This window comes from Xiphophorus couchianus, chromosome 3 (genome assembly GCF_001444195.1).
Source record: "Xiphophorus couchianus chromosome 3, X_couchianus-1.0, whole genome shotgun sequence".
In the NCBI taxonomy this organism is placed as follows: domain Eukaryota; kingdom Metazoa; phylum Chordata; class Actinopteri; order Cyprinodontiformes; family Poeciliidae; genus Xiphophorus; species Xiphophorus couchianus.
This window is the reverse complement of record NC_040230.1, coordinates 23,951,048-23,966,783: the sequence shown is the minus strand read 5'-3', so window position 1 is coordinate 23,966,783 and position 15,736 is coordinate 23,951,048. Positions and strand designations below refer to the sequence as shown.

The window sequence follows — 15,736 nt, the reverse complement described above, 5'->3', positions numbered from 1 at the left end:
TGAAGGGATTTAAAGAACATAATTCCTAACTCTGTAATCCACAACTGTTTAACGGAGATTTTTATTTCGACGGTGGAGAGACACTGGCAACTTAAAGGCGGAAAAGTTAAAGCTGTTGAGTGCTGGTTCTTACTCGGGTTAAAAGGAAGATAAGTCATTTTACAACCCCTCTCAGGTGACGACACCTTGGTACAGCCCAGCCTCCATGGTGACACTGAAACTGGGCAAACAGCGACAGCCACTGGTTTCCAGGGTGTGGCGAGATAAACAAACCCCCGCAGGTGAAAGGTTTTACATGGATCCAGCACGCAGTACCATCAAGCCGAAAAATATTTCCCTGTCTGTCCTTGTCCTGATAATATGCTGTATTTCTACCTTTCAAAACATGCATTCCTTTCAAATTGTGTCATAATGGCTTTTTTCAAACCACCGAACAGGTTCGGGCAGACAGTAGCCACCGTCCCTCAGCCTGGTTTTTCCAGTTTGATTCCTGTTGAAAAGGACAGCTTCTGCCCTCCCACAGTGCTCACTCAGGAGGCAACCAGTCATCTGAAAAACGTGTTTAATTCAAACACAATGAAAGTCGATCATTCAGGTTGTTGTCTGATGTGCTGGACCTCTTGGTCAGAGGCGGGCATAACCTGATTCTGACAGAACATTTTACACACAAACCAGCGTGCCAAAGCATCAAGATACTTTAGCCGAGTTCCACACAAACCAAAGGATCTATAACAGACTTCCAAGTTGCAAAACATTAAAACAATAACAGCAAACTTCCAACTTGAGTCCCTGGGAAGCAGCCTGCGTATTCACAAACTTTGTCCGGCCTGCGTTTTATTTTATTATTTATATTGTCTTGCAGAAGAAACAATATGTTCTTGCATCTTGACACGTTACATCCACAAAGCACTTTAGTGAGACTTTATATGTTGCTCTACTTTATGTGACAGAAAGGAAGTGTAAGGAATAAGTTCGGCCATGAATAAACTTTGATCATAGCTCGTTGCCCCGCTGGAAGGTGAACTCTTCAATGAGTCTTAAACCCCTTCAAAAAGTCAACAGTTTTTCCTTCAGTACTGCCCTTTATGCTGTCCAAGTTTGGGACTGGTGGTGCAAGTGGTTCTGCAAAAAACTCGGTTTGCTTTTCCAACACCCGAGAGTCAAGTCTGAGCCACGACTGTGTCATTAAATCATAATAAACATCTCATCCAGTTCATGTTTGAACCTCCCCCTGTTTTATTCTGAGATTCTGTGAAGGGCAATAATACATGGATATAGTTGGACTACACAAGTGACATTAATTATGCTAATATCCCTGTAAACAGATGCCCTAACATCACTGAGTATTACTCAACTGAGCTGAATTATGATCTTAAGGAGGTTCACTTTAATTTTTGAAAACAGTTGAAATTAGGAAAAAGCTTATGACTGAAACATTAAATATTCTCTTCTGCTCAACAAAATGAAACCTGTGAGCCTCAAACGTTTAGAAGTGATCATGAGCTTTAGTCCAAAATCCCAGTTCTTTGCACAACCCTCACGCTTTTCATTGTAATTAGTTTAGAAAAGTGATTCTAGCTCTGGACGACCTTGCATGCTTGAGTAGCTCCACTCAATAGTCCCGCAGAACAGCTCTGTTGTTCTGCGGACAATAAAGGGCTTCTCCACAAACAAGATTCATTGCTTTCCTGGTCACATTCACTCTTTTCAGCCCGTGTGTTTTCTTTCATTCTTGCTTTTGCGCTTAATTTAAATAACTTGGATCAGTTTCTCTCGACAGACATGTTTATAAAGTTACCAAACATTTCTAATATAAACAGTGGCTTTATTTCCAAAAAGCAAAAGTGAAAATAAATTTGCTGAATGAGTGTCTGAAGGTAGTCAACTTTTAATGACTTTTTTCTACTCTGGCAGGTTAAAAAGTCTGAATAATTAAATCAAAAACAATTTAAAAAGACATCCCCTATTCCCAGCCGGCCCCCACATTCCCATTGAAACAATAGATCGGGGGTTTTTCCCACGCCCTTGTTCTGATTGGACTCAGCTCATTCGGCCCAGTTCTTTTGAAGGCTTCTAAAAGCGACAAGCAGTGTTGCAATCTGCCGTTAACAAAAAAGGGACTTTGAGCCACATGCAAATCACTGAGCTAAATATAAGCCAACCTACTTCCCCCTCCCTCCTCATGGCGAGCTCAGAATAAAATCAGCTGCTTGCTATTCCTGCCTCCATGAGGAGATTTGTCAAAAATAATCCCCTCGATCTGATTGCCAAGAAAGCCAAAACACCAAACATTAGAAATCAAAGCTTGGCTGGCAGCCACGGTTGAATAACACAGCTGGAGATGAAGTCTTATAGGAAAGGTGCTTAGCTGCACCACACTGTTTGTTACGTAAGAAAATCTACAGCATCCCTGAAGCACATGGCTATTACAACACACTGACATGAAATAAATTATTTTCCTCCTCCATCCGAACAATATTCACAGGAAATGTGGAATTAGATTACAATTAAAATAAAATAAAAAATACAAGAAATTCCCATAAATACAGCGGTGTACATAACATACCTAATATTAGGTCTCAGAAATAAACAGCGTGTTATGAGCAGCAGGTAAGCTGACACATTTTACTGAAAGCTGCAGCGAAGCCAGATCAAAGCAGGCGACCGCAGACATATCACAGACACAGGCAGAGCCACAGCCTGGTGAAACGCTACTGACTGCTCCAGCCTGCTGCCGTTAGCCCCACCTGTCACATGACCAGGTACCATCACCCCGGGCATCCTCAACAAGTCGCATGCACCAGGACCAATCTGTGGGATCATTACCCACTGTATCTGGTTACACACTGGCGCTCCTGAAATGTAACCCTACATGATGCTGTAACTGACCTTGGCGCATTACATAAATACTTCTCACTGCACCAACACCTACAGAGATTTTACTGCTTGGTTATTCCTTTACATAATTACCCCTCCTGATGCTAGTCATGCTTTTGTTTCATTCATTCATTCATTCATTCATTCATTCATTCATTCATTCGAATGCGCTGTTTCTAGTAAAGCACGTTGAACAGCTTAAAAAAAGTTAAATATCTATTTGTCAAGGCACTGAAGCGCTGTGATTATGTTGGAGAAAATCGACTGCTGAGATCGCACATCCAAATAAGTGCAGTTAGGTAACGTCACTAAACACAAAGAGAATCATTAAGATGCTGTTCAATTACATGCTATGTGGTTTATTTCAACAAGATCTTTCCTTTGTGGCCACCTAAGAGCTAAGTGATAGCTCTTTTGCAACAATAAACTGCTCTTTAATCAGCCAGTCAGTCGGGATTGTAGCATTTTGTATAAACTCTGTTTACTGAAGGTACGCCTCAACATGTACTGCCAGCAAATCTATATCCAGACACAAAAAACCTGAATAAAACTTACGTTTTCTTTATCTTCTGTCACCACTAAGTTTAAGTTTAATCTGGTTGCTTTAACCCTGGATGCACCAGCTAACTTGTATGTTTTTCGCAAAACCACAAGGTTGCATTCGGAATATCCCTGAATCCGAAGCCAACATTTTCTTCCTCTTCAAGTTTTATAAATTTTATCCACCATGAATTACACGAGAAGCCTGGTTGTTAGAGCTCTTGTCCTGGACAGGTTTCTCTTTTGTTGTTAATGGAAATCCATTTTAGGATATTACAGTTTTACCATGTGTAAATTCTACATAATGCCTTATGTTATGCTATAAGTAGAGTCAGAGAAAATTGCATATTTCCAGCTTGAACAGCTAGCAACAAACATATTTTAGTGAGAAATTTTGTGATGAAAGCAGAAAGGTGATAACACTTGTGAGGCATTTAGATTTTTAATGTCAAGTTATGTTATCTTGATATTCATTAACATTATTGTGTGTTTTTCTAATATTGTGCAGCCATAAAATGCATCATATCTAAGTATTAAGACATTGCACTGACAACAACACTGTTCATTGTGAAAGTATGTAACTAAGGGAAGAAGATTCAACATTAACTATTTTTTCAATATTAGTGGATTTCAGCTTACAGGAGTAATGCCACTGTTTTGTCTTAAATTTTCAACCTTTTCCTGTTATGGAACTTGTTGGATTTGGAAATGTTGCTGTCAGATTAAAAGTTAAAATTTATATTTTCTTGTAAAACAAACAAAAAACACGTTGCAAGCGATTACCTACTGTCACTACGTGCTTGTCCAGGAGGAGAGAATGCTGAAAGTCAATGACTTGATGTAGTCTGCTGGGCTTCCTTTAATAGAAAATGTTTGACTAACCAATTTCACTATTAAATTGAACTTGAATGCATTGTTGGATAGCTAAGATCAATTGGATTGGATTTAATTGAGTTTTTGGTAAAGCCTTGAGGTGACTTTTATTTGTTGTGAATTGACACAGTATGATATACAAACTGAAATGAGTTGAAAATGTTGTATTTTGAACACTGTTCTAATATTTTAGCTTTTATAGAGATTGGCAAAAATAAATGTCAGCCAGTTAAAAGCTTCCTAGAACTGGACACTGTAGATCTGAGACAAATGTTAAACTGTGCATGTCTTGATATAACAAAAACTTTATGAGCACTCAACAAATCCTAACTTCTTAACGATACGAACAGTCTTCTTCACAGCATAGTGTGACTGCAGAACCTGATTATATATTTCTTCATACAACTGATCTGTTTTTCTTGTTAGCCGCCTTGAGATGATATTTGTTGTGAATTAGTGTTGTATAAATATACTGAACTCAACTTTAACAACTCTTACTAAAGTATATTGTCCCTTACCGTCCGTACACTCTTCATAGTACCAGTCCAGTTCATAGTAGTCAGCCTTGACAAACCTCTGGCCTCTGGTGTGGCCTCGTCTCTTCATCCTCACTGCTCTGTTAGAAAGACGCACCAATGTTCCAGCATGTTTGGCCCTAGCGTCTTTGGTATGTCCAGCATCCCGGCATGGCTAAAGGAGTTCAGCTACCACTTAAATGTGTAATTCCAGATAGCGTCTGGGGATCAGTCAGTCATTTCTGCTTTGCCCATGCTTGGTGGTCAGCAGAGGCCACACAAGTTAAAACAGGTACTCTTATTCTCATGACATATCCTTTCAGCTTGTCTGTGTATTAGCTCTATTCATTGGATATCTGGTGCCATTTTAGCAGGTCACTCCACAGAGATGTTGCCTGCGTCATCAGCTGGAAGAAGAAAGAAAGAAAAATCACTGTTGTGCTTATGTCCATCAGCAGAGGGTCTTCTTTGAGTCTCCCCGTTTCCTCTAGTGTGTTTTCTCCTTTTTTCTTTTTTCCTCAGTCACTCCGAAGTTTCAGAGCAAAAGATGTAAATCCCATCGTCTTCAGATCCATTTAAAGCTTCATGTTGGTTTGTCTTCTTCTTTTGGCCGATTCCTTGGTGATTCAGTTCCCTTAAGGTCCAGTTCTGTCCTTTGTCTTCCCTGTTACAATACTACTCACCAACACTGACCCACACATGGAGCTCTGCATCTCTTACAATGACTCAATGAATACACTGACAAGCAGCAGCAGCAGTCACGGGTTTTGCAGCAGAAATGATGCTAACCATGACAACACTACAAGGGAGGGCTTTGAGGAAGCTTCTGGCCAATAAAAAGGAAGATTATTTCCCAGCATGCTCCCGCCTACTGCTGCATGTCAGCATTTGTTCCCTCCTCTCCTCTACTTTGTCCTTCTGAGGGGTTGCTATAGTAACAGGCTCTGACTCCAAGGCCTTTCGGCATGGGGAAGCTGTTAGCAGGAAAAGCTGTGTAGCGTTGGCAGTGGTGACGTGGCTGGCCCAAAATGAATGAACATTTTTGTCTTTAAAGGGAATCAGTCACCACCTTGAGAGTGATGAAACAAGTTCACCAGACGGAGGCAGGGAACATAATTCTAACTTACGGTGCATAAAAAATACATACAAACCACATTATTTTAACTGAGAAACACAAACATGGTGTAAGGTTATATATAGTTTACAGATTTTAATGCACTTTAAAGTACACACCTTAAATGTCTGAACCGTGCGTGATTTCAATAGTGTGAAAAACTACAACAGTTATTAAAACTAGTTTATTACTAATGAGCTTAAAGAAGTATTAGTTACTAGCCTGCTAGAGCACTGCTGAAGGATAGTAAAAGATTCCTTAAATTGTGTTAAAAATGCCCACTTCGTATTTGTTTAGTTAATTTATAGGTTTTAACATACAAATATAAACGTAACTGTTTAAAACATAAACTTGTGATTCAATTATTTTTGACTCTTCTGAAATATTACAAAAAACATCTGACCCAACCCCTGGATCTATTTCATTGGAAGAAATCAGAATTAAAGTTATTTTTTAAAACCTTGATTTTTTTTTCAGTATACTGTGCTTCGAAAATTTCAAGATTTGTAGTAAATGTCAGCTGATAAGCCACAATGCTTTCCAATGCAAATCAGAACAAAAACAAAAGAAATCCAATGGAATCAATTCTACCAATCAGACAAAATATCAATATAATCTGTGTTTGGTTAAACGTGTGGGTGGCATGTCATCACAACAGAGCTGATCAGCTGCCTCCATGTCACCATCTCCTCAGACATGACCTTCTCATGTAGCAGGTCACGTCAGCACATGTAGCTGCCAATGCAAAGCTTTGGAAAAAATTTTGTAAAAGAGCGCTGAACATGTGATTTAAGGTTGGGCCGCTAACTGGATAACTAAATGCTTACATGATGAGGTATACCACTCTTTATGATATCTGGTTTGATGCGTCGTGCAAGCTGCGTAAGCCTCATGGCCTGACAGACACCCATATGTCCCAACAGAGCTTATTTATAATGTGCCCTCAGGGTGCTGATACCCAGACCATCTGTCAGAGCAACTTTCATTCATGGCAGATCCTGACAGCCAGGAACTGTAATACCTGGAAAATACAGACAAACAAGGGGTGGGGGGGGAAGCATGGCAGACATCCCAAAGAAACCTTGACCTTGTTGTTGTCTGTGTCTGCACAGGCCACAGTGACCCAGTAGTCACTGAACACAGAGGTGAAGTCTAAGTTTTCAACTGAGAATATAAATAGAACGTGTAATCTAATTTAAGTAACATTACTTTTACTCTAACTGAGTCACTATTCAAGCAGACAGCAGTTAGAACTGAATAATTAATGGTGAGAAAAAAACAAAACAAACTTCTGTTCTCTGGATTTGCTGTGTGCACCAACGGCCCGTGTTTCAGTGAGCCTGCTTGTGTTTATTGGATTCTTGGGTAGCTATGTGGGTGTTTTCCAGCTGAAACGGTGGCAACGCTAAGGCAATTTGATAAGACAAAAGCAGACACATGTATATAACACAAGTTCAAAGCACAACACAAAGCTGAACATTAACCCAAGTGTTGGAGATGCAGCCGGTGTTTGTTTTGGTAACCATGTCCACGCTGTAATGGAAAGATGACCGTCAGAGAAGAATGTCACTAACCTCTCTGACTTAAATAATTAAGAATTTTCTAAATATAGTTATTATTATTACACTGTTCGTTTTTAATTTGATAGAACTGCAAATTAGAGTTGAACTTACAGAAGTATTTGAAGGTCTCTTCTATCTGTTCATTGGTAAGGTCAAGGGAAGAGTCGGGGTCCACCAATGGCGTGTGCAGCCAATCATCCTGATCATAACCGAAGATGGTGTCGGCCCTCAGCTTGTAGACAGGCAGTTGTTCCTCCAATAGGCTGACAATCTCGAGCTCTGGCAAGTCAGCACTGTTACACACATCTGTACAAAGAGAAGGACAAGATAGTGTTCAATGACTGGTCCTTTCTTTGGCAGTATGTTTTTCAAAACAATCATTAACGTCTGTCAAATGGTGGATAAGATTAACAAAAAAAGCCACATCTGACAAGTGAACTTCAAACTCCTGGCTGTTACATCCTAGAAAGCCTTTTTTGTTAATACTAAAATAAATAGTTAACTTTTTTCTGAGGAAACATTTGTTCCCTTAAAGAAGTGCAGGCTGTTCGTTACACGCAATTGAAAAATTAATAACACAGACATGGAGTCAGCTAGAACTGAAGGTGCATGTTGCCCTCTAGTGGGCGATCAAGGAAAAAGCTGGGCTATATAAAACAATGACGACTGAAAACTTATAGACTTGGTTTAGAAAAGATATTCAACATAAAACTCAAATGGAACCTGTTTATGTAACTCCTCAAAACTACATTAGCAAGACAAGGTGTGTTGAATTAATTTAGTAATACACAAAGTAAAAGACATCTGATAACTCATACATTACTTTACAAAAGCACCAACATCATTTGAATTTTTACAATTTTTAATAACATTACTACAACCACAAGTTTTCTGTTCGTTTACTGGGATTTCATTCTATTGACCAACACAAAGTGAACAGGAAAAAAAAAGATACACAGCTTTAAAATTTGATGGCAAGTAACAATTTGAAAAGTGTGGCTTGCACTTGAATTCAGACAATTTACATAGATATTTCTAAATAAAAACCAGTGCTAGCAATTGCTGTCAAAAGTCAGACTCCGCCTGTGGGTAATTTTAATCTCAGTATAAATCCAGCTGTGCTGTGAAGGCTGAAAATATTTGTTAGAGAACATCAGTGAACAAACAGCATCTTAAAAGACCAGGTAGAGGGCGGACAGGAAAGGGAGAAAGTTGTGGAGAAGTTTGAAGTGTCGTTAAATTCTAAAATAATATTTTAAATCATTACAATTTTATGGAATACTGTTCATCATCTGAAAATTATACCTTGAAACTTTAAAACTGAGTCAAAGAGGGTTAGAGGTTTATGAGCTGCAGAGATTAATATTTCAGCTGACAGGATCCTTTGTCATCCATTCTACAACTCTGGTAGAAAGCCATAGTTGAAATATTTTTCCACAAGTAGAGTAAGAGTCGCAGCAAACATCTGGAAGAAGGTGCTCTGATCAGATGAAACCAAAACTGAGAGCTTCACCCAACAAGCAAGACACAACATCTGACAGAAATCTAACATTGCAAACAACCCTAAATATCTGATGCCCATAAAGTCTCCGCACAAAACAAAATTCATGTTGTAGTTATGTTTTCCTCAAGAAATGTGAAACAGCAAAGCTTGAACTGACCACATTAGTAAAAACACTGAATGAGAATCAACACGGAGGGAAAAAAAGCTCTTTGTGTTGCTGTTCTGTCGCTCCACTCTGTCTATGACTCCTTGACAAAGCCGTCTGTTACAGTTTGCTAATCCAGACTGAATGACTGACTGCTGAAAACTGCACACACACATGCAACAGCTGGTGAATCATTCGGCAAGCAGACTCAGTAGTTTTCCTGTGTGTTTTAGTACACTGGAACATGACCCATGTTCATAAAAAATGAAAATATTAATCTGTGTTTTCAATTGACTAATTTATGTCTCCTATAGAATGTAAATATTCTTTTCAATGTCTGAAAAATAGTGTGGCTTTTATATTTTCTGTATGTAACCTTTTTACATTATAACATTGAATGGTTTGACAGAATCTGAACTTTACTATCCATCAAATCTATGGATTTTGATGTGTAGGTACTTGAAAACAACTGTAGCAATTTTGTTGATTTCTAGGTAAATCTAAATGTTTTTTTCCAAACAAAATTTTTAACATTAAGTCCACTGATTATAGGAATGGTAAAAAGAAAATCAATTAACTGGATTCTGCTTATGTATATTTTGCGTTCTTGCTGAAAACTGTAAAAAAGACATCCTATAAATGAGAATAGAGACTTCTTATTGTTGGGAAACCTGCACCAGTCAAGCAGTTAGAGAAGGATCTTAATGTAACGCAGAGGTAGAAACTTCAAAATAAACTCAGCACAAACAGCTGGCGATGTTCAGCCTATCACAATCAATAAATGCTTGGATAGGATCACGAGGATTTCAAGTTCCAGGTCACTCCTCAAATGTAAATATAGACCAGATGAAAAGAAAAAAAAAGCACCAGGAACAGGATGACATTGGTTGGATCAGATGCTGGAATACTCTGCTGTCACACCGTTAGTCAAAGCAATAAACACATCGGGATGAGTGCAGCTGACAGAATCATGGTGAAGTCTGGGGAAAAAAAACCCCAGAAAACTTTTGAAATTCAAGATCAACTACAGCAGTAGTGTCCTGCTACTATACTACGATACGAAGCACCCAGCTACCAACACAGCACATTCAGTAATGTGGAAGCCTGAGTTAGGTAACAGAAGAGCAGCGAACCCACACATTACAAGCAAGTGAACTGGTTTCCAACTGGCCACATGGTACTGGTGTCACATTGCTGAACCACCTGGATGAGAGCGCTGAAGAGTTGCTTAATATAAAGACGACATTCTGACTCTGAAGTTCAACATGGCCGCCTCCTGTTGACCACCACAGTGGAGTAATGCAACTTGTGGAAAATCTTCAATCATGCACTCAAACAACATTACATCATTCTGTGCTTTAAATTACAAAGACTGCACAACTACAAGCGAGCAAGACACAATTTCCATGACAACTGAGACGGACAGACAAACACAGGGGTGATATGTACCGAGTAAAACTCGGCCTGTAAAGTTTAAAATAAAACCAGCAGAAAGACCACTGTACTCACTCATGGTGTCTGGAGCCCGACAACCACCTACTCTCCTGTCCTTCAGTCACATTTTCCACTGGTCCAGGAGAGGGACAGAGGGGACAGAGAGAGAGAGAGAGACGGAGCTGGGAGGGTGAGGCACAGGAAGAGCTAGTGAGCGGCTGCTAAAGGTTTTCGGACAGCTCTGTGTGTGTGCGAGACAAAAAGAGAGGAAAGAGGGGAGGGACGAGTGGAGCGGAGAGGAGAGAGACCCGAGCCAAACTGGTCTGTCATGCCTGACATGCCGATGACGATAACCCCACGGACCGCCCTGCCCCTTGCTCTCTAGCGTTCTCCCTCACCCTTAAAGCCGACAAACCTGGTGGGGCACTTCCTACGAGCGGAGTGAATCACAAACTTTCTACAAGCCCCTGATCCTTTGCAAACAGAGTGAGGTAACGGCATGCCCGACCCTGTTCACGACCGTCTGCCTGCATCAGCCTCTGGGTTGGGAACCAGATGCTTGAAATGTGTGGGAGGCAGTGAAATTTAACACTTTAAATACTGTATGTCTTTCTTTTTTTTTGTAATCCTCCGTGTGTCGAGAATCGGTCTGAGCCAGCATTTGAGCGGCAGAGCAACAAGTCAGTGGAAAAGATTACAGCAATAATCATCAACCTGGCTAACATGGGCAAAGCCACACCAGAAACTCTGCCAAATCACAGCCTTTTTCTTCATAGAATCCCATAAACACCAGGATTTGGCAGAGAAAAAAAACTCGATTTGAGTTCTAATGCTCTAAAGCTTATGTAGGAGAACCTCAGAGGGCACAGAAATAACTACAGTCATCAGAAAGGCAAGATTAATGATAATTTTATGTTTTACACACAAATAATTATCTAAGTCATTTTATATTTACTAATATCATAATTCTTTATAAATATAGCTAAAGAATGTCTAAGTTATCTCAGATTCATTGTGTGCAACATGCCTTTCCCACAGAACTGCTTGGACTACAATAATGAGTTGGTCTATTGATGCACCATGGTTTTAATGCAGCATCAAATATTTTTAACAGGTAAAGAGATGGTAAGGTATTAAAGTCATTATGAAACTGCAACTAAATTGCCAAAACGGCAGACAATAACCAGAAACCGCTTTTTCAATGAGATCTTGTAGTTGAGATATCTGGGGGTCTATGTTTGATACGGACCCAAAGGAGACAGAAAGAATCACTTTTTAATTATTTTGATATTTATTGCAAATTATCTTGCATCCGCCAACAATCACCAATTTTCTTACAGGTACCAATTTTCTTACAGGTACCATGTTTTCCTAATAACTTGCAACCCTAAGTCACACACAGGTAGGCTCTAAATAAATTTAATCCTGAATGAGAAGTTTGTGAAAATAAATCAGGACAAATTGAGAGTATTTCTGCCTGCCTAGATGCAATAATCACAGTTCATAAAACAATCACTTTCAAAGTGTGAGCCTGTGTTTTGGATAAAAACAGATAATGCCAACTATTGGCCAAGCTAAAACACTGATGAGTGATTAAGGTTTTGCCAATGAAACTGTTTTAATTCCACAGAGATTGGATTCTTGCATAACTCTGTCGGTGTTTCAATCAAGACCTCTGTCTCCTTTCTTTCTAAGGCTTCTCCTCTCCTGGCCGTGTCCCATAATTTCACTGCGACTCCCCTCATGCCTTACATCACTGCTGGCTGCTAACCACAGACAAATAACCTCATACCCAGGAAGTGCACCATGGCAACAGGCCGTCCTATTCATCACATTGTGTTCATTCATCTTCTAGATTTACTGACTGGGGAGATTTAAAGGCGACAGGAAATCCAGTGAGAGGGAAAATAAATAAATAATGTGATGGAGCGTTAGGAGGCATCTCAACATTTCATTCATGAGCTGAACTATAAATTGTAAAACTATTTGGATTGCTTTTAATGCTGTTATCACAACAAACCAGCAGAGGGCAGCACATATCTAGTCTCTAGAGATTTTGCCTTTGTGAAGGATGATGGGAAAGGCACATGATCCCAGTAAAAGTTTCCACAGCATGTCCCTTATTCAGCAAGTGATTTTGTACAGCAGACAAGTACATTTTGCAAACTGGCTTGTGCAAACGATGTTGGCAAGACTTTAAAAGGAACCGTGGAAAAATATCGGAGAGTCTCCCTCCAGGGCCTACAAAGACGTCTGTATGCTTTTTTTCATGTTTCAAGGTCAATCAAAAACTACACTGTTTTACTCAGGACTAACTATCGTAAGCTCAAAGCCTGAAATCAACTGCAAATCTTTAGCGTAGTTGAAGTTTTCTGCAAGAAAGCTATTAGTGGAAAGTGAGAATGTAAATATTTTAAAGGACCTCCAGGCTAGATATACAAAACCACAATTTAGAATAGCAACATTAAGAGAACTACAAAAACTCATAACTGATTTGCATATATATGTTTATAGTGACCAGAGTTGAAATCTGAAACCTATAAAAAAAGAATGCATGGATGGTTGTCCCTTTCATGGGAAAATGTGTTTTACGAATTGCAAAGTTTTCCAGGACCTTGAAAAATAAGTATTTACATGATGGATGCTTGAAATCAGAGCAACATCTCTGCCATGTTTACTAATGGCATTCTTTGTGAAAGTTTGTGAGTGTAGGATAGAGAGACATTGCTGTTCAAATAATGAAAGGAACTGAGGTCATGCACATAGTTAGAAGGGAGGGACTTTTCCTGCTTTTATGAACAAGAAAGAAGAAAGCGCTCAATCACTGCAATGCTAAACAAAAACCCTGCTGATGGAAATGAGGCAACTTTTATCTGGAGTGTGTTCAGCTTCTAAGAATCTCAGACATTACAAGTGGCTTTTGGAATTTGCTTACTTCAGAAACAATGTCAAATGTAAGAAAACAACAGTGCAGGAGTAGTTAAAGCTGCTAATTAAAATAAAAATAAGTTATACTGTCTCCACTGAGATCAAATAGTCTCTTTCTGAGTGTAATAGCTGAGGTTTGAAAACAAGTAGTGGAAATGGGTAAAAAAAAACTGATAAACTACTGAGAGCTCCTCTCTCTTTCACATGCTCATTTCTACAGGGAGCTGAGGCCCCCTGAGGCTCCGCTGACAGGATGTGACATTAAAACAGGGTCAGAAACAAACTCTTCCCACTACATATCGCCTTCAACATGTTCCTTCGCCTGCAGTATTCATCCAACCATCTGAGATTGAGAGCTTGTAACTCTGCAACTTTTAAAGGGAGATATGTTCTGGTGCACACCTTCTAAAACATGTCAACACAGCCAAATTGACTTTTAAAGCTGTGCATATTTGAGAGATGAATTATATATACCTAGCCACAAAGTGCTGCTTCAGCAAAGCCAAATGGACTCATGTAAGCTACTGACTGCAACTTTGGGTGATGATATATGCGTCAACATTACCAGTAATGGTCTCGGCATCTTTGCAGGTGGCCTTGATCTCCTCAAGTGCAGCAGGCACACTGACGTACTCCTCCTCCTTCTCCTCCTTCTCCTCCCACTCGTCCGCACTGGCTAATAGCAGCTCTGGTCCGTGGAGCTCAGGTATGCCTCTGTGATCCGAGGAGTCTTCAGGGGCCGGGGCGGTGGAACAGGAATGGGTGTCGGGAGGCTGAGTCCTCGGGTCCAGCTTGGCGCTGAATGGTCACCGATTTAAAACAGGACTAGCCATGGAGTAAGCTCAGATCCACAAAAAGTCACACTTGATTTGTCTTGGGCGCATCTTTAGACCAGAGAGGTAAACGTGATGTCACACTGACTCAGCAGCACAGGTCAGATGACGCAGCCGATGAACCTGGAGTGCTCACTCACTTTGGAGTTAAGAGGAGTCATTCATACCTGGAAGAAAAAGAAGGGTGGAAACACAGAAGATAGGAAGAGTTTTTAAAATTTCACATCATTTATGAAGCCTGATTTATACAGAAAAAAATGGAGCGAGAATTTATGCCCAAACTCAGAATTTCAGTTCGTCTCAGCCAGAAAACATCTGTTATTACTAAAAGCTATAAAGCTGCCAGATCAATCCACGTCATCTGCTGAATATGAGTCTGACAGGATAATTTTCTAAACACTTAAACAAAGAAAAGCACATGAATTAACTATTTCAATGCTGTCGTCCCAGTTACAGCCTGTTATACACCCGACATCCTCAAACAATGTTAGCTTAGCGTGTAACACAAACATTATTCAGCTGTGTTAAGAGCAACAAACCAAAAGGTCTTTGTGAAAATGTAGACATTTAACATTTGTTAAAGTTTTGCGTCACATGGTAGAAACATTTTCAGTTTCAGTTGTTTAAAGTTCCTAAAATGAACTAAAATTGTGCATGTCTGACTACCTGTTAGCATTCCATCACTGAGGATTTCTTCCCTTCTAACAAACTCACTGCAATATATGATTGTTCTTCTACACCTTAAAGGAATTGTTGCAGAAAAGTTTCACATCACTTGAAACAAACTATCCATTTACATATGCCAGCTGTAAATGTACTTACTACGGAGAAGCAAGCGAGACTCCCTGTTTTTTCCCCCCATCAAAGCCTTCTTAGACAATGCATAGTAATTATTGGCGATGCTGATATGTAGACATGGACAAAGTTTTTATAGACACACTAATCTGCAACTGTCACATACACTAAACACAAGGTCAAAGGGCAAATAATTATAGACAAGGTTTCACGTTCTAAAAATGTTGACAATTCACTTAATCATTTATAAAATAATCACAGCCACGACAGAAATAAAATATTTCAGTTTCTTTGTTGGGAGCAGTACAACATATGACATGTCTACTGATGAGACAAAAACATCACCACCTCACCTGAAACTGGTAATGTAAGTAGATGTGAAAAAAATTATTGTAAAAATCAACATCACTGGTGACAAATGTTATTTTTGTTGCATTTTGAACTGAAAACATTTGTTACACACCATGCTCATTAATACAGATAGGGTGATCATTGCTCCCTACTTTTACTTCTGATGTACATAATGTCCTGACTTGTTGCTGATTAACCTTTCGAAATCATTGTTCTCTAAAAGGAAACTTGGCGACCAAGTTAAAAGACAAATTTAAAGTAAAAC

General features: G+C 39.4%; 1 protein-coding gene across 4 annotated transcripts in view; it reads right to left on the bottom strand.

Moving 5' to 3' along the window:
* trak1a (trafficking protein, kinesin binding 1a) overlaps nt 1-14,297 on the bottom strand; it is a 34,607-nt gene extending 20,310 nt beyond the window's left edge. Inside the window, exons 1-2 of one of the 4 annotated variants that reach the window (XM_028012551.1) lie at nt 14,058-14,297; nt 7,593-7,787 (exon numbers count right to left, since the gene is read on the bottom strand). Coding sequence is in view for 3 of the 4 variants with exons in the window: in XM_028012552.1 (XP_027868353.1) it covers nt 7,593-7,787; nt 10,640-10,643 (199 nt within the window). In the remaining variant the exon portion in view is untranslated. Of the gene's footprint in view, nt 1-4,808; nt 5,550-7,592; nt 7,788-10,639; nt 10,973-14,057 lie in introns of those variants that run through there. The other 3 variants (XM_028012552.1, XM_028012548.1, XM_028012550.1) reach the window with 3 other exon arrangements.
* Between the last annotated feature and the right edge of the window lie 1,439 nt (nt 14,298-15,736).